We start from the raw sequence: 26,858 nt of genomic DNA, 5'->3' as shown, positions 1-26,858 counted from the left end.
TTGTTGACTGTCAGAAAGCTCTTCATAGAAGATGGTGGACTCTTCTTCATTGGAGGTACTTAAACAGAGGTTGGATGTTCCTCCGCCAAGCATTCTCTAGCTGCGATTCCTGCATTTCTACGATTCTACCCTGGCAGTGTGGGCCAGGATACAGTGAGTCAGATCTGTGTAGCTCCTTTGACCTCCCGGTTCCTCTCCTCTCCTCAAGGTAAAGCCCACCTATGGTGGGGGCAAGGAGGTCCCTGCCGTGCGGTGAGGAGGGGCTTCGAATTGAACACCCACAAGACCCGGCTCTGCCATTAAGGGAAGGTTGAAAAATGCACGGAGAGTGGAGCATTGCAAAAATAATACAGCCATCTCGGAAACCAAAGGCAGGGATCAAAGGCCGGGCTTGGCAGCCCCGCGGAGGCTTCCTGCAGAGCTCCTGATAAGCCTTTGTAGTGGGCTTGTTTTAAACCGAGCTCCTCGAGGAAGGGAACGGCTCAGATGCTTGGCTGAGATTTCTTAGACTCCAAGATAAATTGGGAAGAAAGCGGAGGAGCAGGCGGGGGAGGCTGGTCGGGAGGTTCCAGCAGCGAGCAAGGCCAACATCAAAAGCGCCCAGCCCAGAATTGGAAGCTGGCAAGCATCAAACAGCAGGCTGGCTCTCAGGTTTGGGGACAGTGGTGTCACACGGGGGTCTGTTGGTCTGTGGGAGTGCTGCTTTCATGGGATGATCTTGAACTGCAGAGATGGTCGCACCTGAATCTCATTAATCCGATTTAGTGGCTTACGCAAAAGCACAACCAAAGCAGTCGTTCTGGTCGACATTGCTGGCCCCCACCCAGGTGCGCCAATCTAGGCGGTGGAGGTGTCTTCAGCCCCCTCAATATTTGTTTGAAGGAGGCCCAGCCCCCTCCCCAACAGTATTGAGGGGGGCTGGGGCAGCCTAGCAGAAGGCTGCCCATCACAGCATTGGGAGACGTGTGATGTCACACGTGTGACATCACATGCTCACGATGTACACCAGCCCCCCTAATCTTGGGAGCAACCCAGCACCTCTGCCCCCCGCCCTTCATAAAAGCATAAGAACAGCCTTGCTGGATCAGACCTGTGGCCCACCTAGTCTGGGATCTTGTTCTCACTGTGTCTTCAGGGAGGGTTGCGGGTTCTGATCCCGAGCACTTTTCTAAACTTAAGTTCCCATTCCAGTGGCTTGTAGAAAATGGTGGCAATAGGGTTTTGTTGGTGGGCCGTTTCAGGGGGGCTTTGCCAACCACCCCATCTTAGGTTTCCTGGAGATGACTTCCAAATAACTCTCCTCTCCTGCAACATGCCGTGCCCAGGGAGGTCTGCAGTTTTGCAGAGAGGCCAATCTACCACGCTGCTCAATTTATATATTTTTAGCTGTAACAAGATGAAGGGGCTGGACAAGGCACCAGAGGGGGACTGGCGGACTGGCTCCTTCCCGGGCTGCAGATTAAACTCAGCCTTGGAAGATTGGAGGCGGGTGATGAATTCAAAGTGATTACAGTCACCTTTTAAGAAGAAAAAAACACACGCCCCTGGATCAAATACTGCAGCTGGGGAGTGAAACGCGTCTCAGTCCTCACCGCTCTCGGGGATTTGGACATCAAAGGCTTTCATTTGCCTTGGCATTTTGACTCCTTGACGTCCGCAGCCTCCGCAGAGTCCGTGGGCGAGAGTTTTCCAGGGGTGGAGGGTGCAGAAGGGTTGGGAGGGAGCTTTGGGGCTCTGGCGTGACGAGAGCGGCTGGGCTGTAGGGGGTGCTGTGGAGTCACGGGTTCTCGTCCATTTGCTCATCATGGTGCTGGTGGAGGAGACACTCATATTATTACTTGATTTTGGTTTAAAAATACAGTGGAGGCTCGGCTTGCGAAGGTGATCTGTGCGGGATGCACGTTCGCAACCCGCAGCATTTGCAACCCGCGTCTGCGCACGCACATGTTGCAGTTTGGCGCTTCTGCGCATGCATGACCGCTGAAACCTGGAAGTAACCTGTTCTGGTACTTCCGGGTTTCGGCTGTCCGTAACCCAAAAAAAAGCAACCTGAAGCGGCTGTAACCCGAGGTATGACTGTAAAAGTAATACAAATAAATGGCACTTTGATATGTATAAGAAGGCGGTGCCCAAAACAGAAACACAATCCTACACAAACCGCAGTGAGACAATTCATATTCTAGATTCCTTACTCTTTATGGACCGGCATCAAGGATAAGAGGTTTTTAAATGGGATAGCAGGTGAACAGTGTTACTTTTGATTCCGCTAATCAGAGGCATACTGCTTCCAGTAACGGAGGCGAGACATAGGAACCATGGCTAGTAGCCACAGATATATTCCTTATTATCCTCGAGGAATTTGCCCAATCCTCTTCTAAAGCCATCCAAGTCGGTGGCCATTGCTGCCTCTTGTGGGAGGGAGTTCCAAATGTTAACTGTGCGAATAAGTCCTTTTCATCTCCCTGGAATCTGCCAAAATTCAGCTTTACGGGGTGCCTATGAGTTCTGGAGAGAAGGAGGGGGATATTTCTCTATCCATTCTCTCAGTTCCAAGATGCAGGGATTTATTTTTTAGCTGGAACGCAGTCCCAGCATCTCTCAGGTGGGTGCTGCTGCCATTAGAATAAAACAAGGGAGGTGTTCGTGGTGAGTTCTGGCACCTCTTTTTCTAGAAAAATAGCGCTGCCAAGACACTTGAATACTGATGACCAGACATGCCATTCCCAAATAGGCTCCTAGTAAATAACTCTCCCTTCTCTCTCTCTCTCTCTCTCTCTCTCTCTCTCTCTCTCTCTCTCTCCATCCATCCTTAAAATCTATCTTCTAAAGAGCGCCTATTTCTCATTAAGCTTGTGCCTTAAACCTCTTAATGCTCATCTCCACCCACACAGAAGTCTCTAAGTGAGGCCTCGTTCCCATTGAAGAGGCAACACTTCAGACGGCAGGTGGGGCCTCACACACTAAGATGCTCCTGCATGCAATAAATGTGGTACCCAGGCTGCTTTTTTGTCCATTCGTGGGAGGTGGAAATTCAAAAGCCTGTGAAGATGGCTGAGAAAATTTCAGTGAACTCTTTCGGAGGGAGAAGGGAGGGTTCAGCTTACGTTACATAAAAGAGGCACAGAGAGTCTGTCTTGTCTCTCTCTCTCTCTCTCTCTGACTCCCCCCCTCCCTTTCAGATCTTCAGCACCTCATTTAAGTAAGGGAAGCCAAACTCAAGGTAATTTGTAAGAAGTCGATCTATTAGTGTGGCAGCTCCTGCACTTTGGAACCCCTGCCTATTGACATAGGGCAGGCGTTTGTGGTTAGGCAAGGCTACACTGACACATAGAACTTGGAGGTGCCCTTTAATTTGCTGTTTAGCTTATCGTTGATTTTATTTTCGTGTGAATGTTTTAAATAGCTTTCAAACTGGTATTTACCAATAATTCTTACTCTTTTTGTAAATCGCTTGGAGACTTCTTTCTTACGATCCCGTAGTATATAAAATTTGCGAAATAAATAAATGTTTTACACCTATCAATTTAATGCAGTTTTTTTTGTTTCTTTCTATGGTAAAACGCTTAGAGGTTTTATTATGATCGAGCAGTATATAAATGTTGTCAAACAAAGAAGTAAAACTCTTTAAGGACTTAGATGTAAGGGATAAAAACGGCCACCTTGGAATCTTCCAATCTGTGTAAAGAAACCACCTCAATTTCCACCTCCATTTATTTACTTATTTTATTACTATTTTTATCCTACCCTTCCTCCAAGGAGCTCATGGTGGCCTACATAGTTCTCCTTCGTCGTCACAAGAACCCTGCAAAGTATCAAAGAATCATAGAGTTGGAAGGGAACCTGAGGATTATCTAGACCAACCCCCTGCAATGCAGCTGTCTCCTAAAGGGAGCGAACCTGCAGCCCTGGTGCTGTCAGCACTGTGCTTTAACCTACTGAGCTATAATTAGTATGTTAGGCTGAGATGGAGTGCTTGGTTCAAGGTCACCCAGTGAGCTTCTTGACTGGGCGGGGATTCGAACCCGAGTCTCGCAGGTCCCAACACTCTGTAACCACCACACTGATGACATCCACCTTCTTACATAGAGGTTTCCTAACATGCTCAGAGGTGTTATTACGGTCAAGTGGTATTTAAGTGTCGTCAAATAAGTAAGTTAAATATTTCCGGAGACCTGGATGTGGAAATGACCAGCTTGGAGTCTTCCAATCTGTGTAAAGAAACCATTTCTGTGTTCTTCCACTGCTGGCATCCACCTTTCTCTCTCTCTTCCTCTCTCTCTCTCTCCCTCCCTCTCTCTGCAGGGCTGAGGATTCCCCTTATGAGGTCATGCAGCTGGACTTTGAAATGGAGAACTTCACCAGCCAATCGGTGACCCGGCGCATCATGTGGCATATAGACTACCGAGGCCGAAACCCTCCGCCCGACTTAGAGAAGGCTGTGACAGAGCTGGCGGTCATTCAGAGGGACATTCGTGCCATCCTGCCTCTGGCCATGGTGAGGGTCCCAGTAGTCAGGCTGGAAGTTGGTTTGTGTCTGTGCTACCAGTGCTATTTTTCTAGAAAAAGAGTTCTGGAACTCACCATGAATGCCTCCCATGTTCTCTAAGAACGGCAGTGGTGCCCACCTGAGAGGTGCCGGAACTGAGTCCAGAGAGTTCTGGCTGAGAAGAAGCCTTGTGCGCTACCCCTTCTGTTTCCTGACCTGCCCATATCCCAGAACTGGCCCACCGGACCCATTGCATGATCTCATTCCCCTGACTCAAGTAAAGAAGCCTGCGTTTACCACGCTTCTGGGGCCTGGAGTGTAGTTCTATCACAGACGCAGGTGGCGCTGTGGTCTAAACCACTGAGCCTCTGGGGCTTGCTGATCAGAAGGTCGGTGGTTCAAATCCCCGCAAAGGAGTGAGTTCCTGTTGCTCTGTCCCAGCTCCTGCCAACTTAGCAGTTTGAAAGCAGACCAGTGCAAATAGATAAATAGATATCACTGTGGCGGGAAGGTAAACAGCATTTCCGTGCACTCTGCTTTCCGTCACAGTGTTCCGTTGCACCAGAAGCAGTTTAGTCATGCTGGCCGCATGACCCGGAAAGCTGTCTATGGACAAACGCCGGCTCCCTTGGCCTGAAAGTGAGATGAGCGCCGCAACCCCATAGTTGCCCTTGACTGGACAAAAAGTCCAGGGGTCTTTCACCTTTTTACCTTTTTCTATCCCCTCACCAAAACTGGAGCCAGCAGCACAAGGGACTTTTGCAGGCCATTTGGCCAGTCCAGGTGTCAAAGCTGGCCCACAGGAGGCAGAGGGTGAGGAAGGTCAGAAAGGCCCCGCCCTCCCTGCAGTTTAGGATCCGGGCACTCTAACTACCACAGCCTCCTTTGTCCCCTCAAGGACACGGAGATCATCAATACGGCCATCCTAACAGGTCGGACGGTGGCCATCCCAGTCAAGGTCATTGCCATTGAGATGACGGGCGTCATTGTGGACATCTCAACCGACGCAGAATGCAAGTCCACCAATGAGGACATCATCAAGGTGGGTGGGGGAAAAAATCAAGGTGGGTGATGGGGAACCAGGCTGTGTGGGTATATAAGAGGCACAACTGCATTTGTAAGATCAGTCCCAACATGGCTAACCAGAGGTATCTGCATTTTTGTATTATTTTAATTATTTTTTAACAGTGTGTGTGTGTGTGTGTGTATTTATATGTTTTACAATTTAAAATATTCATTTAAACAATCTTAAAATATCAATGACTTCCCTTCTTCCCTTTTCATGGTTCATTTTGTATAACACAAATCCCTGCATATTTTATATAAACTAAACCATTCAGTATTCCATTATGACATCCATCAATACTTATTTACACAGGTGAATTTATCTTAATGCTCCCAACGTTTTCAAGTGTACACACTTTCCCCCTGTATATTCAACAAACATTTTTCAATCCTCTTTAAACATATGTTCTTCTTGTTCTCTTACTCTATAAGTTAGGTCCGCTTCTGGCTAGCTTTTGGTATTTTATCTGTGTTGTTTTGATTTCTGTAAGCCACTTTGAGCCCCAGTCTGGGAAAATGACAGTAATTATTATTAGTATTATTAGTATTATTTTGTTCTAACCCCAAAGTCCCAATTCCTTGTATGAAAGGTGTTCTGACCTTTCTGCAGCTTCTCTACCCCATGATACACCCTCCCACCATTTTCACATAATCCCTGCTCCAGAGGCGGCAGCAGCCAGCTCACTCCCTGCCAAATTCCTCACAGTGCATATGGAACTCCCTCCCACTGGAGGCAATGATGGCCACCAACTTGGATGGCTTTAAAAGAGGATTGGAGGAGAAGGTTCTCAATGGCTACTAGCTATGAGGGCTGTTTTCTGTTTCTATTCAGAGGCAGTGATGCTTCTGAATACCAGTTGCTGGAAGCTACAGAAGGGTGGAGGGCTCTTGCGCTCGCTCGAATCCTGCTTGTGTGTTTCCCAGAGGCATCTGGCTGGCCAACATGAGAACAGGATGCTGGACTAGACAGAGCCACTGGCCTGATCTGGCAGGCTCTTCTTCTATTCTTACACCCCTCGCCCACTGCCTGGACTGAAAACAATCAAGTTTGATTTACCATTGCCAGGTTTTAATGGTTCCCTTTCAGCCTGAGCGAGCACGCTAGCAATCCTGCATTTCTGGACAGGCTCCGAGACACTCTGATGGGGCTAATGTGCTCCTTCCCCGCTCGTAAATCTCTCCGGTTGCCGGCCCTCGAATCCGGGGACGGGACCGAGCCTGCGAGCCGGGTTGAATAATTGATCAAGTCACTGCCCCTTTGCTCCCTCTTCTGACTTACCTTCCTCTATTCCTTCTCTGCCCCCCCCCCTTCCAACCTATGTTGACATTGCTCCGAACGAGGTATGCTTGGCAGGAACTCTTGCGTACCTGGAGAGACTGGAGGGAGGGCGATTGCTCTGTCAGGACTATAAACCTGCGCCATCCATCAGGCAACCCGCTATCTGTTACTGTAAATAATTCAGCATTAAGGAGAGCCGTGGCGTCGTCGGTGGCTCCACTCCCCGGGTGTGTATTGCAAAGAGGGGGCATAAACAACAGGAGTAGCTCTATCGATCTCCGGGCTTGAGGAGCGCGGAGGAACAAGCCTCCGGTTATCTGTGCAGCGAGAGGCTGACGGATGCTGCGGCCCCGTCTGGCTCAGAGCGACGCGGATCCCTTGCACTCAGGAGAACACGAGAACTCGTGGGCATCCAGTGAACAGGAGCTAGCCAACCATGAATCATGTAGCACAAGTCACAGTTAACTCCTTATTAGCGGAAATATGATCAGCAGCAGGAATGCCAGGCCTAATAAGCACAGCAACTTGTCTCTGGTAGATGTTGCCCGCATGAAGCAGTTGCCGAGACTGAAGCAATCCCCAAGCAATCAGAGACTGTGTTTACACATCGCCAGTCTCTGCCCTCTTCATGCCTCTTCTTGTTCTGGGAGATCAGAGAGGAGGGGAGCTGGCTGCAGCAGGAAGGGGAGACATCCGTGCCTCTTCACCAGCCAGATCTCTCTGCCTCTTGGCCTCCCTCCTCTCTTGCTTCAGCTTCTGCCTCTGATTCTGGACTTCTCTCTGCCACGGACTCTCCCAGCTCACTAAGCCCTGTTGCTCCTTCAGCTTCTGACACCTCCTCCCCACAGTCTTCTCCCTCTGACAGCTCATCGTCATCCTACCAACATTCCCTGAGCTACGAGACTTTTCCCCCTGGGGGTTTCCCAGCTGGTTCCTCCCACCATTCCTCTGCGTCCAACCAGTCCATGCCACGGAGCTCCCACAGAGTGGTGTTAGGCTGCCTTATCTTGAGACGTAACTATTTGATCCACCTAGGGATGGCTCAAATGTGGACCAGCAGCAGCCCAGCCCAGCCCAGCTGGCTTCCTCCCTGATCCTGCGATCTGGCAATGTTGTTGTTGTTTAGTGATTTGGTCATGCCCAACTCTTCGTGACTCCATGGACCAGAGCACGCCAGACACTCCTGTCTTCCACAGCCTCCCGCAGTTTGGTCAAACTCATGCTGGTAGCTTCGAGAACACTGTCCAGCCACCTCGTCCTCTGTCGTCCCCTTCTCCTTGTGCCCTCCATCTTTCCCAACATCAGGGTCTTTTCCAGGGAGTCTTCTCTTCTTATCAGGTGGCCAAAGTACTGGAGCCTCAGCTTCACGACCTGTCCTTCCAGTGAGCACTCGGGGCTGATTTCCATCAGAATGGATCGGTTTGATCTTCTTGCAGTCCATGGGACTCTCAAGAGTCTCCTCCAGCACCATAATTCAAAAGCATCAATTCTTCGGCGATCAGCCTTCTTTATGGTCCAGCTCTCACTTCCATACATCACTACTGGGAAAACCATAGCTTTAACTATACGGACCTTTGTTGGTGAGGTGATGTCTCTGCTTTTTAAGATGCTAATCTGGCAATGCCAGGGATCAAACCTGGAACCTGAGAGCCTGCTGGATCAGGCCAGTGGCCCAGCTAGTCCAGCATCCTGTACTCACAGTGGCCAACCAGATGCCTCTGCTGGGAAGCCTACAAGCAGGATTCGGGCACAAGAGCCCTCTTCCCTCTTGCGCCTTCCAGCAACTGGTTTTCAGAAGCTTTGCTGCCTCCAACTACAGTCATCACAGCAGACAGTAATCGATTGCCTTCCCCTCCATGTACTTGTTCAATCCTCTTTTAAAGCCATCCAAATTGCTGGCCATAGCTTGCCTCCTGTGGGAGGGAGTTCCGCAGTTGAACTATGCGCTGCACGAAGAAAACGGATAAACTATGCCGAGATGGCGAAACTCACAGGAAGAATTAGAAACCAGGAAGAGACTGACTTTAATAAAGAATGGGGAAAGTTTATAATTTATTTTTAAAGATTACTGTAAACAATTACACACATTGGTAGGATGGACAGAAATCTATGGAGTGATAAAGGATTTATAAAAGTAGAGCTACGGAAGAGATGCAGAGGGGGAAATCATTATATGAAGAGCCACGGTGGGAGGGGAGGGAAGTCAAAGGGGATTATATGTTTATGTTGTTGTTGTTTTCTGTTTGTAAAAATGCAAAAATTAGATTTAAAAAGAAGACAAAGGGTTTTCTTTTCTCTCTCCCAAACCTGATTTTCTTCCCCATCCAGGGATGGATGTTACCCAAAGTGTAGCTAGCGTATAGCACGAGGCATTGGGGAGTTTTTCTCCAGCAGCGTTTCAAGACAGATGCTATTATTTGTCGTCCCTGGAAGGGCTGGGAGCGAGCCTGCTCCGGACTGTGTGGCTGGGTGTGTTTATTAGCGCAGAGGAGGCGAGCGCTGTGGCGTCGTCTTTATTTTGATGAACGACACAATATCCAGAGATGCATTCCAGAGCTCATTTTTATTCCGATGCCGAGCTGAGATTGCCTTTGCAGACATGCTGAGCTGGTGTCTCTTGGATGTTGAAGGCAAGCTTAAGTAGCCCCGGGGGAATAAGAAGAAATAGACCCCAGCTAATGTCTAACACACACACACACACACACACACACACCACGTATCCCTGATGCCAGAACAACCAGACAGCTTCATAGATGAGAGGAAAGGTTTTCCCAAACAGTGGTCCACAAACCACCAGTAGTTCGTGAGAGGCAGTTCGTGACCTCTAGCATGGGAATTCAGCTTTGTCATGGCCAAAGCATCCTGGGTCTCACCTCTTCCTCTTTCTTGGTACCCTAACCCACCAGTTTTGTCTGCAGGTTTCCAGCAGCTGCGACTATGTCTTTGTGAGTGGCAAAGAATCGAGGGGCTCCATGAATGCTGGGGTGTCCTTCAGCTACGAGCACCTCACCGCCCTCCTGGAGATGACCGTCTGGGTCCCCAAACTCCCGCTGCACATCGAGCTCTCTGACTCTCGGCTCAGCCAGGTGAAAGGGTGGCGAGTTCCAATCTTACCCGATAGGAGGTAAGCCAAGAGTTGGGGAAGGAGTGGGGTGGTTGGAAATCCGCTCGGGGATTATGTCTGAGAGCCTCTAGGCATGCACAGCGAAGACTAGTGGCCATTCTTGATCCCATTGCCCAGAAGCTTCAGCTCATGCCAGAATTCTCCCCTAGGTGCTCACCTCCTTAGAACACGCAGGGACATGCAACTCTCTTATTTGAGAAACTTATCTGCTACAAAAAGCATAATCCTTTTTCAGACATTGGTATTAACTAATTTTAATAGCATGTTTTGTTGTAGCCTACCATAGGCCCTCATGGTGAAGAGATAATAATAATAGTAATAATAGTAATAATAGTAATAATAGTAATAATAGTAATAATAGTAATAATAGTAATAATAGTAATAATAGTAATAATAGTAATAATAATAGTAATAATGTAATGAAAATAATAAAAATGGGGTGGAAATATCCACCCATTTAGAGTGAGGGAAGGCAGCACAGCCATCGCTCCGATTTGACTTTGCGATGTCACGTCACGTGAAATCCGATTGGCTACGTGATGTCATTACGCCAGATGCACAATCCCTGATTGGCTGGATTGGTTGGTTAGTGGAAACTCTCCTTTTTAGGAAAAGGGGGGGGGAGCACCAGAGCAGCTGCCAGCTGACCCAACTGCTTTGGCTCCCACAGGTCTGTCCGGGAGAGCGAGGATGACGAAGAGGAGGAAGAGCGGCGGCAGAGCCGGGGCTGCACCCTCCAGTACCAGCATGCCACCCTGCAGGTCTTCACCCAGTTCCACACCACCTCCTCGGAGGGCACGGACCAGGTGGTCACCATGCTGGGCCCAGAGTGGATGGTTGAGGTCACAGACCTGGTCAGCGACTTCATGAAGGTCGACGACCCTCGGGTGGCTCACATGGTGGACACCAACACCCTTGCTGGCCGGGAGCCTGGCACCACCCTCTTCAAGGTAAGAGCGTAACAGGTACCCAGCAAGGAAAGGACCCTATCTCTCTTCTAGATCACATGCTTTTCATGCAGAAGGTTCCAGGTTCAATCCCTAGTGGCATCTCCAGGTAAGACTCCTTGCCTGAAACCCTGGAGAGCTGCTGCCAGTCAGTGTAGACTGTACAGAGCTAGATGGACCCGTGGTTCCTATTTAGATAAGCCCTTGATTGGGGGCCACGAGGACTGGAATCTGAGGTTAGTGGCGGAGCCTCTGCTTTGCAGGCAGAATGTCTTAAGGTTCCATTCCTAGAATCTCCTGGAAAGCCAATTCCATTCCATGTAGACAATACTGAGATGGATGAGCCAATCGTCAGTATAATGAATCTTCCTATGTTCCTCTTAAGATTAGCCCTTTATTTGAAATAATGAGGACTAGAATCTTGGCTTGCTTTTAAGTAAAAATTCAGTGATGGAGAAAAGGCCCCAGGCTTAATTCCCAATGGCAGCTACAGGTAAGGTTGGGGGAAAGACTCGGAGAGCTTCCACCAGTTAGTTAGATAGATAGACACAATTGCCTTGTTCTATATAAGGCAACATCCTATATTAAGGAGCAGGGGTTATCTGCCTCCGTTAGGGGAGGCAAAGGAGGTGCAGCCGTAAACATCAGTTTCCCCAACAATCTAAGCACCTTTGGATTTGCAGCTCCCCTCCCTCCCCTGGCACTAGGTACTCCTCATATCGGAGGCCCCTTTCTCACACATTCATAGAATTGTAGAGTTGAAATGGACCTCCAAAAGTCATCCAGCCTCATGTAAAGGAGAGTCAACCACCTTCCACAGGAATCCATTCCATAGCCGAACGGCTCTGGCCGTCCATAAGTTCCTCCTAAAGTTTCATCAGAATCCCCTTTCTTGCCATTGAAAGTCATCATTTCGGGTCCTCCGCTCTGAAGCAGCAGAAAGCAAGCTCCCTCTGTCTTCTATGTGACAGCTCTTCAGATTTTTGAAGGTGGCTGTTATCTCACCTCTCAGTCTCCTCCAGGCTAAGTATACCCAACTCCCACAACAGAGGCCCTCTCTTCATTCTCGCTTCATGCACCCCAGGGCTAAGAAAACAGATCTGTTTTCCTTGGTGGGAAGGGGGAAGGGGGGCTCATCTGCATTTTCCTGCCTCTACATTCCCCTTCCTCCTTGGCTGCACACCCCTACATCCCTTCTTCTTTCCCCTCTCTCTCCCTCTCTCGCATTTTCTCCCTGAACCAGCTCCTCTTGAGCCTGTGCCAAGCATCTCTTAACTACAATTAGTTCCAAGCCTGGGCACTGTATTGCCTTGCTAAGCAGAAATTCCCAGGCTCCCAGATGCTGCCTTCAAAGATTCGAGCAGTTCAAGGTCGGAGTGTCTTCCCCCGGTGAAATGTACTTCGGAGAATTGTGTGTGTGTGTGTTTGCAGGGCGAGTGCATGAAGGGAAGGCCATGGAGTGGTGCTGTTCTCCGGCTTGGCTCAATAGCATCGCAGGCCTGGGATGGAAAGAGAGATGCAATGCTTAGCTAGAGACCTCAGCAGGCAATTTCTCCATCAAGAATCACAGAATTGGAAGGGTCCACGAGGATCGTCTTTCGCCCAGCGTGGGACTTGAACCCACAACCCTAAGATTAAGAGTCTTGTGCTCTCCCAATTGAACTATCCTCTGGCTTTTTAAAAGGATCTCCCAGCTTGGGGTGTGGGTTGACACTTTTCCATTCCATGGCATTCATCCCTTTAATAGATATCATCGTTTTTTTACACACAGCACACAGGGCTCATCCAGACTTCCTTTTTGAGCTTAGTTTCTAGGCGCCGGTCAAGGGCAGCCCTGCAGAGAGCGCACTATAGCAACCCACAAGGGTGATGCACAGTGTTAGAAACTCAGATATATAAGCTAGGCGCCAAATGGCTCATTAAATGAGGGTTACTGTCACCAAAGCAGAAGGCCTGGTTGCCATTTGAGGGCAAGGCAACTTTTGGGCTCCTGAAATTCGTTCTGATTGTGCAAATAAAATATACCTGATAGAATTCTGCAGGATGTGTTGCTAGTGTGCTCAGGGAAGTTTTTAATGTTTGATGTTTTATTGTGTTTTTAATATCTGTTGGAAGCCGCCCAGAGTAGCTGGGGAGGCCCAGCTAGATGGGCGGGGTTGTTGTTGTTGTTGTTGTTGTTGAAAACAGTCCAGATCCACGGATCCCCAGGCATGCAGCTCCAGGTGATGGAGACATCAGGCCCCATCCTGGCACCCGGGCATCTTCACTTGGCCGCATGTTGGTCAATAGCCAAGTGCAAAATACACCTGGTGCTGTTAGTGATGAGGAATGTGGCTGGGCATTCCTCCTAATCCCAACCAGGGGAGATGTTCCTTACGGCCCACTTCTCTTCCCGTAGGTGGTCTCTCCGCTCATGGAGGCGGTCCTTGGGGAGACCCTGGTAACGGTGGCGGACGAGAAGGTCAGCATCACCGAACTGAAGGCCCAGGTCATCTCAAACCTCTCCCTCTCCCTCCACCCCAGCCCTGGGAACAGCCACACCATTGTGGCCAAGACGACAGCCCAGCAGACTCTGAACTTCTCCAAGCAGGTACTTCTTCTGGGGCAGCCCTCATGGATTGGGGGCGGGGGCGGGGTAGATTTAATTAATTAATTGTCTCATTCTTTCATTTAGAACCCACTTTTTCTCCAATGAACTCTAGGGGCCGCCCGCACTTTCCCCCTCCCTGTTTTATCCTCACAACAACCCTGTGAGGTAGGTTTGGCGGAGCAGTAGTGACAGGCCCCAGGTCACCCGGTGGGTGGTCCTAGCCCAACACTCTAACCCAGGGGTCAGCAAACTTTTTCAGCAGGGGGCTGGTCCACTGCCCCTCAGACCATGTGGTGGGCCGGTCTATATTTTGAAAAAAATAATAATGAACGAATTCCTATGCCCCACAAATAACCCAGAGATGCATTTTAAATAAAAGAATACATTTTACTCATGTAAAAACGCGCTGATTCCTGGACCATCCGCGGGCCAGATTTAGAAGGCGATTGGGCCGCATCCGGCCCCATCCTTAGTTTGTCTACCCATGCTCTAACCACTGCACCAAACTGCCTCTTGCTTGCCTTCTCTCACTGTAATCATTTCCTTAAGTTTACATGTCGTTGCTGCTGTCCAATATTTTTGCTAACCGTTCCTGCGCTATGGGTCTCTATTCCCCCCCCCCCCAATTTGTTACAAAATGAGTGTCTGATCAGCTGCTATCAAATTCCATATTAAGTTTTTATGTTTTTCTCAAGGGTTTAAATCCCTTCTGAGACAATTATCAGAGCATCCAATGGCAACTCGTATGATATCTGTGGCGATACCATCTCTACTGTCTTGCCCTAAAAGATTATAGATAGATAGATGATCGATAGATAGATAGATTAGTTTTTATTCACTGTATTCATTTTCATCTTCAAACTGTTTAGCATGCCTGCACAGAGCTATATCTCTGTTTACATTAGAGCATATGGCACGCAACAATTACATAAAATTAAAAATAACCCAACAATAAACACTCAGATAATCGTTTTCTGAATATATTAGCAAAGTTGCGTCGGAAGTGCACATACCCAAATTATTGCAATTATTACAGATATGAAAATGAGCTATAGCAATGTGTAGATTGGTGAACATACATAACCCAAAAGATTTCAGTCATTGAACCGATCTACCGAATGTGTCCAAAACTTCCCATTGCAGAGGGGATAAATTTTACTCGAGGTTTGTGGAGTCATAGACCATTGAGAGAGCAGCTTGTAATGTTTTTCTGTAACGTTAACACTTGTACACAGATGCGATTTCAAAGTATTAAGGCAAAAAAGAATAGAACAACTGCTCAAATTTCCCTTCTTATAAATTATTACCTCAGGACTTGACATTTTACCTCCAAACTCACACCATCTTATTCATCCGTTATATTTTATTCTACATAACTTATCCATTGTCTGCACTGAAAGCATCGCGGAACTAGGTCCATTTGAGGCCTTCCCACCATTGTTTTGAAATTGCCATTATTTACAATTCCTTGATATGTAATTACATTGTGATTTACCCAGTTAGCAGTTTGGCCTCCTACTGCCTTATTTATTTATTTTATATATTAAAAATGTTTATAGACTGCTATTTCATTTTTCAAAAATTCAAAGTGGTTTGCAACAAAAAAATATAAAAACATGTTTTTAAAAGGTTTTAAACAGACGTCAATTAAGCACTGAGGAAAGGTGTGTGCTCAGTTGCCTGCATAGGCCTGACAGAACAGAAAAGCTTTCACCAGAAGGTTTCTTTGTTTAAAAGAAAAGAAAAGATGTGAGCAAGGATATATTTAGGTGTTGACATTGTATTTAAGCTATTCCAAACATCTCAGACTGCATCTGTACAAAGATTTTGTATCTGAATAAAAATCCATTGTCACAGGATCCTAGAACCGTAGAGTTTGAAGGGACACCCAGGGGTCATTCAGTCCAACCCCCTGCAATTCAGGAATCTCAGCTAAAGCATCCATGACAGATGGTCCATCCAGCCTCTGCTTCAAAACCTCCATTGAAGAAGAGTCCTTTCCCCTCTCTGTAGTAACCATGGAATAACTGTGAGCTCTTCTTTCACTTACACCATGGAATTACCTTTGAGACATTCAGCCATCGGGCTATTACTTTTAGATGTGTAGCTTTATATTAATCTACTATATCGAGACATTTTATTCCTCCTTTGTTGTAGCTTGTCTCCAAGGTTGCCATGGGAACACTAGCTTTTTCTTTTTTGCCACACAAAGTTTGTAAGTAGTTTTTGCTGGTTCAATCATACCCTTTTGTCACTCTTGGCCATTACGTTTTCAAATAGATAAAGTAGCCTAGGAATTTCTAATGCCGCAACGTTACATAACCATGTGAGTCCTGCCTGAGTCCATTTTAAAACTCTTTTCAACCTTCATAACTTTCATTTAATTTAAAATATATGGTTGAAGACAACCCGGTTCCTAGATACGTTATCAGCATAACTGCCCAATTAATTGCTCTCCGTTTCATCAAATTTGCTTTAATTGATTGCAACACATTTATTTCAGGTTTGGATGAACTCACTTTTGTAGCCAAACGACGTCACCAAACCTCCCTGTTATTTCAAGGAATTTCTGGTGCAGATTTCAAGGGATGAGTTAAGGAAAGCATTACATCATCAATGTACAAACAGATTTTGGAACTCGTAGACTGAACCTTCATCCCCGTTGTATCTTCTGTTGATCTTATTAGGACCGCTAACAATTCAATACATATTAGAAAAAGGAAAGGGCAACAACTGCAGAGGGCAACAATTTGTGTCTGGCTCTTCTGTTTACATAAACTGTCCAGCAAAGGGCACCTAAAATGATTCAGGGGATGGAATAATAGAATCATAAAATTGTAGAGTTGGGGTGGGACCCCTAAGGATCATCTAGTCTAACCCCCTTGCAATGCAGGACTCTCAACTAAATCATCCATGAAAGATGGTCATCCAATCTCCATGGAAGGAGAGTCCACAACTCAAGGGAGCCCATTCCACTGTCAGACAGCTCTTACTGTCAGGAGGTTCTTCCTGATGGAGCGGCTCCCTTATGAGGAACGATTGCCACATTTGGGGTTTACTAGTTTAGAGAAAAGGCAAGGAAGAGGGAGCATGACAGAACTTTATACAGGTAGGCATGGCACAGAGAAAGAAGATAGTGAGAAGTTTTCCTCTCTCACTAGAATTTGTGGACATCCAACAGAGCTGAATGTTGGCAGATTCAGGACAGATGATAAGCGAAAGATAAACGTGGAACGAACTCACTCCCACAGGAGGCGGTGAAGGCCACCAACCCTGATGGGCTTAAAAAAGGATTGGACAAATTCATGGAGGGCTATTGATGGCTGCCAGCCATGACAGCTGTGCTCTGCCTCCACAGTTGGAGCCAGCAATGCTTCTTTTTTATTATACATTTTTATTAATTTTTAACATATTAATTAACATTCATACAACAGAACTTCTCATCTTATACAATATTTTTTGGGGTCTTCCGTCAACACCTCTGATGATTTTCTGTATTTATCACTTATTATGCATTTCTCAATTTCATATTACCTTTAAATATCTTTAATAATTCCCCTCATTGTCTTTTTTTTGCAATATTTCTAATAACGCACCTTACAAAACTTCTTGCAAACCTACTAGCGTAATCTGTTCATCACAATTACTTTTCAAATTGTCCGTAAATTTACTCCAGTCTTCTGAGAATCTCTGGTCCCGCAGGTTTCGAATCCTTCCTGTTAGTTTATCTAATTCTGCATAGTCCATCAGTTTCATCCTCCAGGAGGCAGCAATGTTTCTGAATGCCAGAAGGGGAGGGGAGAGGGCTCTTGTGATCCGGTTTTCCTTGCAGGGTTCCTGCAGACATCAGGTTGGCGACTGTGAGAGCAGGATGCTGGATTGGGTAGGCCATTGCCCTGATCCAGTAGGCTCATCTTATGTAAGAGAATGGGATCTGGGCCAGCGAAAGGGCGTGGCCTCAGAAGGGGGCGTGGCTTCCAAAGAGGGTGTGTGGCCTGACCAAGAGACATTGCCTGGGGAAAGTTTGAAGGGCCAGACAGAGAAACCCATGGGGGCCACATTCAGTCCGCAGTCTCGAGGTTTCCTGCTCCTGATGTGAAAAGGGACGGGGGGGGGGTTCCACACAGTTTGTTCCCCACCTTTCATTTCTCCTTCTTCCGCAGGAGGCCTTGCTGAGCCTCTGGGTGTCGTACAGCGACGGCACGACCGCCCCGCTCTCCTTGTATGACCCCAAGGACTACACACTGGTGGTGACCAGCCAGGACCGGGCGGTGGTGTCAGTGATGCCTGAGAGAGCCTTTCCGCTGGTGATGGCCGAAGGCGAGGGGGCTGGCGAACTGGTCAGGGCAGAGCTCATGATCTGCGAGAGCTGTCAGAAGACCAAGAGGAAGAGCGTGCTGGCCACCGCCCTGGCTAGTGTCCGAGTGCATTTCAGCTCCGAGGAGGAGCCCACCTATGACTACGAGCCTGTCCAAACGCCCAGCAGGCCCGGGCGGGAGAAGGGGAGCCCTGGCACCACGCCCCGGGTGGAAGGCGACTGGCACTTGCCGCCCAGCCCGGAGAGCCGCCCGCCCAGCGCCGCCCTCCCGACCGAGGACTTCCCCACCATCCCCACAGGTTATGTGCAGGTGACGCGGGGCCTGACGGACCTCGAGATCGGCATGTACGCCCTGCTGGGCGTCTTCTGCCTCGCCATCCTCGTCTTCCTCATCAACTGCATCGTCTTCGTCCTCAAGTACCGTCACAAGCGGATCCCGCCGGAAGGCCAGACCAACATGGACCACTCTCACCACTGGGTTTTCCTGGGCAACGGGCAGCCCTTGCGGGCCCAGAACGACCTCTCGCCGCAGCCGGAGAGCTTGGGCAACCCTCTGGAGAACGTCCAGACCTGCTGCCACGCCGACCACCACAGCAGCGGCTCCTCGCAGACCAGCGTGCAGAGCCAAGTGCACGGGCGGGGGGACGGCTCCTCAGGGGGCTCCACCAGGGACCAGAGCGAGGACCCGCTCAACTCGCCCACCTCCAAGCGGAAGCGGGTCAAGTTCACCACCTTCGCCACCATGCCCTCCGAGGAGCTGGCGTACAACTCCATCCCCATCGCTGACGAGGAGGACTTGGAGTGGGTCTGCCAGGACATGGGTCTCCAGGGACCCGAGGAACTGCACAACTACATCCACAGGATCAAGGAGATTGCATAGCAGGCTTGGGCCCCACGCTTACCGGAGGCGGAGGGGGCTCCCTTTGGAGAATCGGAATGGATCAGCCGCATCTCCCTCTGGCGTTCGCTGGGCTCCCCTGCGGCCCTCCTCTAAGTGGACCAGCCCGCCGCTGGCCCTGCTATGTTCAGAGAGAGAAGGAGGACAACCCCCTCGGAGGGGGGTGGATCCTTTTGCTCAGAGGGGGAGCCAGATGTGCGGAAAGCCGCTTCTGCCGCAACTGTGGAAGTGCCAGGCGACGCGCTAGGATTGGGTGGGGGAGACTGGGCCAGCTGCGGCCAGCTGGTGCTTCTGCCCATAGCCAAGTATTTAAAGGGGTGTGGGGTGGGTGACGCCGCCAAGCAGGCCGAGAGGAGTGGAGAGCTCAGGAGCCACCATATGGAATTGCCCCACAGAGGGGATAAGTCCTTGCACCTGATTTCGGTTTGGCCGGGGGAGAGGGGAAGCTTGCTCCTGGCCTCCCCAAAACAACCACTGCTGCCTTTGCTGCCGCCCGTCTCTGAAAGGCAATCCTCCCCTCGGCTTTTCTTCTTCATTTTTTTTTTTTTGCACAATAAATGTTGACTGTTTTTTATATATATATAAAAAATAAAATAAAAAAGATAATATTCAGGGATTCTGTCTGATCGGGTGGGACCTGTGTGGAGCGGTGCTGCCTGCCCAAGCCATAATCTGATTCCTGCATTGCCCTGCCCATGCACCTGACTGGGTTTGTTTACCTGATACGCAATCTGGTTTTCCCAGTGAGGGGGTGTGTGCGTTGTGGAACAAAGTTGGAAGCCAGGAGCCTTGCAGGCATGCACAGCTGTAATGGGTATGGGGTTGCTCGTGCGTAAGTTGCTGCCTCTCCAGGCTTTGTTGCCTTGTTAAACCTTTCAGTCTGGGCAGCCCTTCACTTCGTGGCTGCCTCAGTCGCTAGCAGAATCCGTCAGTGGGAGTTTCTTAAATCTTTTCCAATATAAAAGTTGTTTGACACCCAGTCTCCTCCTACTCTCTCTGCGCGGAAGTCTTCTGCGCAGGGTGGGCGCGGGTAGCGGAGGACCCGTGCTCTCCCCGCTGGTGTCCGGTGAAGAGTCCTGGAGCCCTCTCGCCGATTCCCCCATCAGCCCCTCTATATCCCTGGTGTTGCACTGATTTGCTTCCCCATCTGCGGAGCTGCCTCTCTCCCTGCTGGGCCCTTCTCCAGCATCATTTGAGAGCCTTCCCTCCGCCTCTAGCTCCGATGTCAGTTCCCTGACAACATCCTTGCACCAAATATCAGTGGAATAAGTCCCGGGAAGAGACTGTCTGGTTCCCTTTCTGGGACAGCCTCCCAGTATTTACTTGCTTGGTGGGCTGACTGGGTGGGCCTTGCAGCCCAACCAGCAGTCATAATGGTGGTTGCAGCGTTCCTTCCCTTCTGCTCAGCATTGAGGCAATGCAACCCACCTTCCAGAGAGGGGGGTGGTGGACATGCTCTCTCTTTCCTGTAAACTCTCTTCCATTCCTCTTTGCCAGCTGAGCTTCTGGGAAGGGAGCTCCTCTGTGTGACCCAAGGAAGGAGGTCTTGCACAAGGGGGAGGCAGGTTAGGAGGCAAGGCTTAAACAGGGCATTGGGATAGCCGTGGCTGTGCTGTTTGGGGCAAGGTCATCTCTTTGCACGCAGAAAGTCCCAGGTTTCAACTCCAACAGCATCTTCAGGTCAAGCTGGGAATCTCCCCTGCCTGATACCCTGGGAAGCAGCTGCCAGTTAGCGTAGACAGTACTGAGCTACATGGACCGGTGTTATAGGGCAGCTTCCTATGGTCCAGTGGGTCAATGTGTGGGAGGAGGGCTGGATTTCACATTTTGGTTAAAAAACACAAGCTCCTCTTGGATGCAGGATTCTCATTTCCCCCTTCATGGGTCTCTCTTTATTTCTCCTTGGGTTGATCTTCTTTTCCTTGGTTTGGGGTGGGGTTGGGGAGGCAGGGGTGTTGGTCCCCGCAGGTGAAAACATTTATTTGGACGAGACTCCAAAAAAGGATTTGGAACTCAAGTGTTGCTGACAGGGGTGGCGTCTTTCAATGATATCTGAGAGTCTGTGGCAGCGCACATCACAAGGCTGATTGACCCTCCAAGACTCAGAAGGGGTTTAGGCACTCTTGTTCGGAGTGGGCCTTGGATAACTGCCCTTCCATGTCAGTCATTCCAAAAGGTCCCCTTTCCTTTGGATCAGAACCAGTCTACCCATGCAGGAGAATCACATGGTATGGTTCCTAGGTGGACCCAGGTTGCAAGGGGTGGGGGTGGAATCTCAGAATGAAAAAAACACATGACCTCCCCCCTCCCCATTGCAGCGGCGTAGCATGAGTTGTCAGCACCCGGGGCAACGCAAGTAATTTGCGCCCCCTAACCCGGGGCAAGGCAAGTAATTTGCGCCCCCCCTAACCCCTAACCTGCGAGTTGCCGCTGGCGCTGCCACCCAAACGACGCCGCGTGCCCGGAGGAGGAGGGGGGCAGAGAGGCGAGGAAAATGCAACGGCCCAGCAGCTGCAGCAGCAACGGCGGAGGCGGGGCTGTGAGGAGGGGCTGCCTGGCGCGTCCTCCGCGGCGAGCGCGGAGAGCCGCTGCCTGCCGGGCGCCTTCAGCCCGGACGCGCGCACAGCTCGTCGGTTCCACGAGACATGCGGCGCTGCTACAGCCTGCGCCCGCGGCTCTTCGGCGACTCCGGAGGCAGCGAGCGCCCCCCCCCAGATGTTGCGCCCGGTGCGGCTGGCACCCCTGGCACCCCCCACGCTACGCCACTGCCCCATTGGGACTTTCTTGCCGTCACATGTTTGAAAGAAAAACTGGGAACTGAAGCCTAATGGTGGACTACAGCCAATGGTGGCAGCCCATGGAGTAGAACTCTATGATGTCACTTGTCCTGGACTGTACCACTGAAGGGGGAGGGAAGGGGAGTCTCATGGCCTTGGATATCCCCCCCCCCACAGCCCCGACCCATCCTCTCAATTAAAGCAATGTAAAATAAATATATTAAAATTCAGCTAGTAAAAAGAGTACAGCATAATTAAAAGCCCTCCCTTTTTAAAAAAACAGCTCCCAAAGGCCATTTGGAAGGACAGCAAGGAGCAAAGAAGCCAAATTCTAGAGGCCAAGGTCCCTTCGGGCCCCCAATAAAATATTTGAGGGGGCTGCCCCCCCAAGTTGATAAGGATTGCCATTCAAATAGTGTAGGTGTCCCCCGTCATGTGATTATGTTGGACGGGGCTTACCTGCCCCACCCCCATATTTTATTCAAGTTGGCACCCCTGGCAAGGAGGGAGCCAGTCTGGCTTCTCTAGGGAGGGAGTTGCAAAGTCTGAGAGCAGCCACCAAGAAGGCCCTGCCCCACACCAAGCATGCCTGTGAGGGGGATGGGACTGAGAGAAGGGCCTCCCTTGAAGATCCCAGAGCCCAGGCAGGTTTGTAGGGGAGAATATGGTCTTTCAGCTAGCCTGGGCCTAAGCCATATAGGGCCTTCTAAGTTATAACCAGCGAAATCTCTATGTGGGACAAGAAGCTACAGTTAGAACTGGATACGGAACAACTGATTGGTTCCAAATTGGGAAAGGAGTACGGCAAGGCTGTATATTGTCTCCCTGCTTATTTAACTTATATGCAGAATTCATCATGCGAAAGGCTGGGCTGGATGAATCCCAAGCCGGAATTAAGATTGCCGGAAGAAATATCAACAACCTCAGATATGCAGATGACACAACCTTGATGGCAGAAAGTGAAGAGGAATTAAAGAACCTTTTAATGAGGGTGAAAGAGGAGAGCGCAAAATATGGTCTGAAGCTCAACATCAAAAAAACGAAGATCATGGCCACGGGGCCCATCACCTCCTGGCAAATAGATGGGGAAGAAATGGAGGCAGTGAGAGATTTTACTTTCTTGGGCTCCATGATCAGTGCAGATGGTGACAGCAGTCACGAAATTAAAAGACGCCTGCTCCTTGGGAGAAAGGCGATGGCAAGCCTGGACAACATCTTAAAAAGCAGAGACATCACCTTGCCAACAAAGGTCCGTATAGTAAAAGCCATGGTTTTCCCAGTAGTGATGTATGGAAGTGAGAGCTGGACCATAAAGAAGGCTGATCGCCGAAGAATTGATGCTTTTGAATTATGGTGCTGGAGGAGACTCTTGAGAGTCCCATGGACTGCAAGAAGATCAAACCTCTCCATTCTGAAGGAAATCAGCCCTGAGTGCTCACTGGAAGGACAGATCGTGAAGCTGAGGCTCCAATACTTTGGCCACCTCATGAGAAGAGAGGACTCCCTGGAAAAGACCCTGATGTTGGGAAAGATGGAGGGCACAAGGAGAAGGGGACGACAGAGAATGAGATGGTTGGATGGTGTTCTTGAAGCCACTAGCATGAGTTTGATCAAACTGCGGGAGGCAGTGGAGGACAGAAGTGCCTGGCGTGCTCTGGTCCATGGGGTCACGAAGAGTCGGACACGACTAAACGACTAAACAGCAACAACAAGTTATAACCAGCTACATTTCAGCCACTCAGAGAAGTGTTCGCACAGACATTTCTCTACCCTTCATCCAGGAGAGGTAAAATCAGCCTGAGTTCAAGGAAGGTTTCCAGCCAAGCAAAAGCATTCGGAGAGGGAGCAGGAAGTGGTCTGAAAGAGTCCTGGCAGCCAGTCTAGAGGGCCACATTTGTCCACTGGGCGTGAAGTTGCCCACCCTTGTACTGTAGCTATTTATTTATATAAATATTTATAAACCAGCTGCTCATATAACATTTCCAAAGTGGTGTATAGCAATATATGCCAATACAATCAAATGTAAGACACTGATTTAAAAAACAAAACAAAACAGCAACAACGATTGGCTCTTCTTAAGAAAATGTAAATCACTGAATTGTCCTGTTAGCACAAAAAAACTCCTGTTTATTTTCTTGATTTAGTCCATTTACACAATCCACCCTTCCTCCACGTAGCTCAAGGTGGCGTACATGGTTCTCCTCCCCATTTTATCCTTGCAACAGCCCTGTGAGGTAGGTTGGGCATAGAGGCAGGGACTGGCCCAAGGTCACCCAGTGAGCGTCATTCAAACCATTGTTTCCCAGTCTGATGCTCTAACTGCTGGCTCTCTTAAGATGAAACTCTGGCCTAAGTTTGCACGTGATGAAATATCAAACTATTGCTTGGGTTTTTGCATTTATTTCCCACCCTTTTCTCCCAGGAGCTCAAGGAGCTGTGCATTGTTCTTCCACTCCATCAATTACCGTATTTTTTGCTCTATAAGACTCACTTTTTCCCTCCTAAAAAGTAAGGGGAAATGTGTGCGCGTCTTATGGAGCAAATGCAGGCTGCGCAGCTATCCCAGAAGCCAGAACAGCAAGAGGGATTGCTGCTTTCACTGCGCAGCAATCCCTCATGCTATTCTGGCTTCTGGGATTCAGAATATTTTTTTTCTTGTTTTCCTCCTCCAAAAACTAGGTGCGTCTTGTGGTCTGGTGCGTCTTATAGAGCGAAAAATATGGTAATCCCCACAACAACTCTGTGAGGTAGGTTAGGCCGAGAGGCAGCAACAGGCCCAGAGTCATCCAGTGAGCTTCATGGCTGAGTGGGGATTCGAACCCCGGTGTCTCGGAGGCCTTGGTCCAGCACTCTACCCGCTAGACCGAATTGGCTTTCTAGAGATGCCTGCAGGTTAGCAGCAGGGATGCCAGCCGTTAACTCTGCTCCACAGCGTGGGACCAGCGGCGCAGAATGCCTGACTTCCAGCTGAAGTCGGCCAGGCAGTTTTGAAGCGCGGGGGGGAACCAGCAGTCTTCTCTGGATGGTCTCGGTGATTGTATTAAACAGTTTGAGCTCTGTAAATCCCACTGTGTGGAATGAGATAATGGAGCTCGCCTATCACATTTCTTCCTGTTCACTGACTGTGGTCTAAGGCTGTAGTTTCCCTCCAGAAAGTGTGAGGAACAGCAAAGTGTTCTGAAATCCCCATTGTTGGTCTGCTGCCGCTGCTGCTGCATATTCAGCCAACAGTTGAATTGCAGCAGTTCTCCAGGGCAAGAAAGACAGGTATCGCATTGCCCAAAGTCCAGTTTCTTGAGAGCCAGTTGCGAGAGTGTCAGACTAGCAGCTGGAAGTAGACCAAGGTTTGAATCCCCCCTAGTTGACCTTGGGGGACAGTCACTGCCTCTCAGCCTTGCCTACCTCACAAGGTCGTTGTGGGGATTACTTTGAGGAGGAGTAGAACATGTACCCCACAGTGAGCTCCTTGGAGAAAAAGGTGGGATAAATATGGGGTTTTCGGTTGTATAGAGAACAAACAGAAATTTTAAAGTCTACATAAAACACCTTCCCCGGGTGCCAAATTGAATATAATACTGGGGGGATAGGTAAGCCCTGCTCCACATAATCACATGACATGGATGCAAACACAGCATTTGAATGGTAATGCCCATCCACTTTGGGGGGGTGGCCCCCTCAATATTTTATTAGGGGGGGCAAAGACCCCCAGCCCCTAGGAGTTGGCTCCTATGCTCCCCTCCCCATGACAAAACAGGAGAGCAGAAGCATTAGCAGCATATATAAGGAAAGAATACATCAATGAGAAGCAAAAGCAGGTGTAAATTCAAGAATAGGAACTGGACCCTGGCAGAAGATCAGGAGAACATCAGGCATGCCTCAATTGTCCTGGCAGTTTCTGACCGATGTTCTTATCTGTGATTCAGAGGTATAGAAGATGAAGTCCAAGGTTGCAAATGGTTTTTTATGCCATGCTTGCGAAGATAGATAAATGAATGAAAATGAATAGATAATTTGGATTCCCTACATAAATGTTGGCGCATCCTGGAAGCTGGGCAGTCCCCAGAACTGCAGACTTTGGATGCATGGACACCCAATTAAGCCGAGTGTTGGAAGATTCAGGGCAGATAAAAGAACGCCCTCATTCATGCAGCACGTAGTGAAACTATGGAACTCTCTTCCACAGGAGCCAGAGATGGCCACCAACTTGGATGGTTTTCAAAGAGGATTGGACAAATTCATGGAGGAGAGAGCTATCAATGATTACTAATCACGATGGTTATGCTTTGCTTCTACTGGTGCCATCTATAGGGGGATGGTGGGGCCACGCCCAATATTTCCAAGGTGGTCCTGGGCCTCCTAAAAATCCACTGCAATCCTCAAAAGGAGGCATCAGCAGAAAGCATGTTTGCACTGGTGCCTCCTCCACCAGGGATGCAGCAAAGGTAAGGCGGCTCGCAGTGGGGAGGTGGTGGGCCAAGTCAGCCTGGCTGGATTTTGGGCAGTGGCGCACATGTGACATCACACACATGCATCAGGCCCCCACAATGTTGGGAGCAACTGGGCGTGCCTGTCTGCCTTCATAGTTGGAGGCAGCGATGCTTTAGAGTATCAATTGCTGGAAAACTTTGGTCCTGCTTGCAGGTTTCCCAGATGGGGCGTCTGGTTTTCCTCTGTGAGAACAGAATGCTGGACTAGACGGGCCATTGATTCCAGCAGCCTCTTCTTTTGCAAGGACAGATAAATAAATAGATTGGATTTCCCACAGGCGTGCAAGCCAAGCGGTGCACCCTGGAATTTGGGCAGTTCCCAAATCTGGAAGCCATCTGGAGACTTGGCTGCTTGCAAAAGGAATGCACCCCCCCAAAAAAAAATCTCTTGGACGGGTTTAATGCGGAAAAGTGACCAGATCCCGTGAGGTTTCCCCCAATCTCACAGCTTCTGCTTCCTGTAACTTCTGGAAACGACTGGCGTTTCCACAGCACTGCCTGGAGATTTCCCCCGGGTGCCTGATTTCTAATGTGTGGAATATATCTTTATTTTAGAACTCGGTTTTGAAATAGGCCTCATGTTTCGAGACGGCCGTGAGCATCACTTAAAAGTCTCCCCCGGTTTCCCTCCCGGTGCACGATTGCTGTAATTACATTCGTCTTCCCAAGGCACGGGGGCTGGGGGGGGGGGGACAATGTGGCTCAGATCGACACCAGAATGGCTTCAGATTCCATGCCTGCTGCAAAAACATGCCACCTTCGCTGCCGGATAACTGAAAGAGCCGCTGGCCTGACAAAAGTATAGTGTCCAGATCAAGGGAAGTAATAGTACCACTCTACTCTGCCTTAGTCAGGCCACACTTGGAATACTGTGTCCAATTCTGGGC

The 26,858-nt window shown here is 49.3% G+C and overlaps 1 protein-coding gene and 1 long non-coding RNA gene across 3 annotated transcripts in view; both read left to right on the top strand.

The window, feature by feature from the left end:
* The window catches only part of TMEM132E (transmembrane protein 132E), a 125,121-nt gene extending 105,832 nt beyond the window's left edge, over positions 1-19,289 (top strand). For both annotated transcript variants that reach the window (XM_082201367.1, XM_082201366.1), the window contains exons 4-9: positions 4,303-4,495; positions 5,385-5,528; positions 9,749-9,954; positions 10,625-10,904; positions 13,300-13,491; positions 17,655-19,289. In XM_082201367.1, the coding sequence (XP_082057493.1) occupies positions 4,303-4,495; positions 5,385-5,528; positions 9,749-9,954; positions 10,625-10,904; positions 13,300-13,491; positions 17,655-18,689 (2,050 nt within the window). In that variant the 3' untranslated portion in view covers positions 18,690-19,289. The remainder of the gene's footprint in view (positions 1-4,302; positions 4,496-5,384; positions 5,529-9,748; positions 9,955-10,624; positions 10,905-13,299; positions 13,492-17,654) is intronic.
* Positions 19,290-25,829: 6,540 nt separating this feature from the next.
* Positions 25,830-26,858, top strand: part of LOC309520180 — a 29,513-nt gene continuing 28,484 nt past the window's right edge. The window contains exon 1 of the long non-coding RNA XR_014214175.1: positions 25,830-25,926. This is a non-coding gene — a long non-coding RNA (uncharacterized lncRNA). The remainder of the gene's footprint in view (positions 25,927-26,858) is intronic.

This window comes from Podarcis vaucheri, assembly GCF_965113315.1.
Source record: "Podarcis vaucheri genome assembly, chromosome: 15".
Classification (NCBI taxonomy): domain Eukaryota; kingdom Metazoa; phylum Chordata; class Lepidosauria; order Squamata; family Lacertidae; genus Podarcis; species Podarcis vaucheri.
Note: the sequence above shows the minus strand (reverse complement) of the source record. Positions and strands in the feature narration are given on the sequence as shown.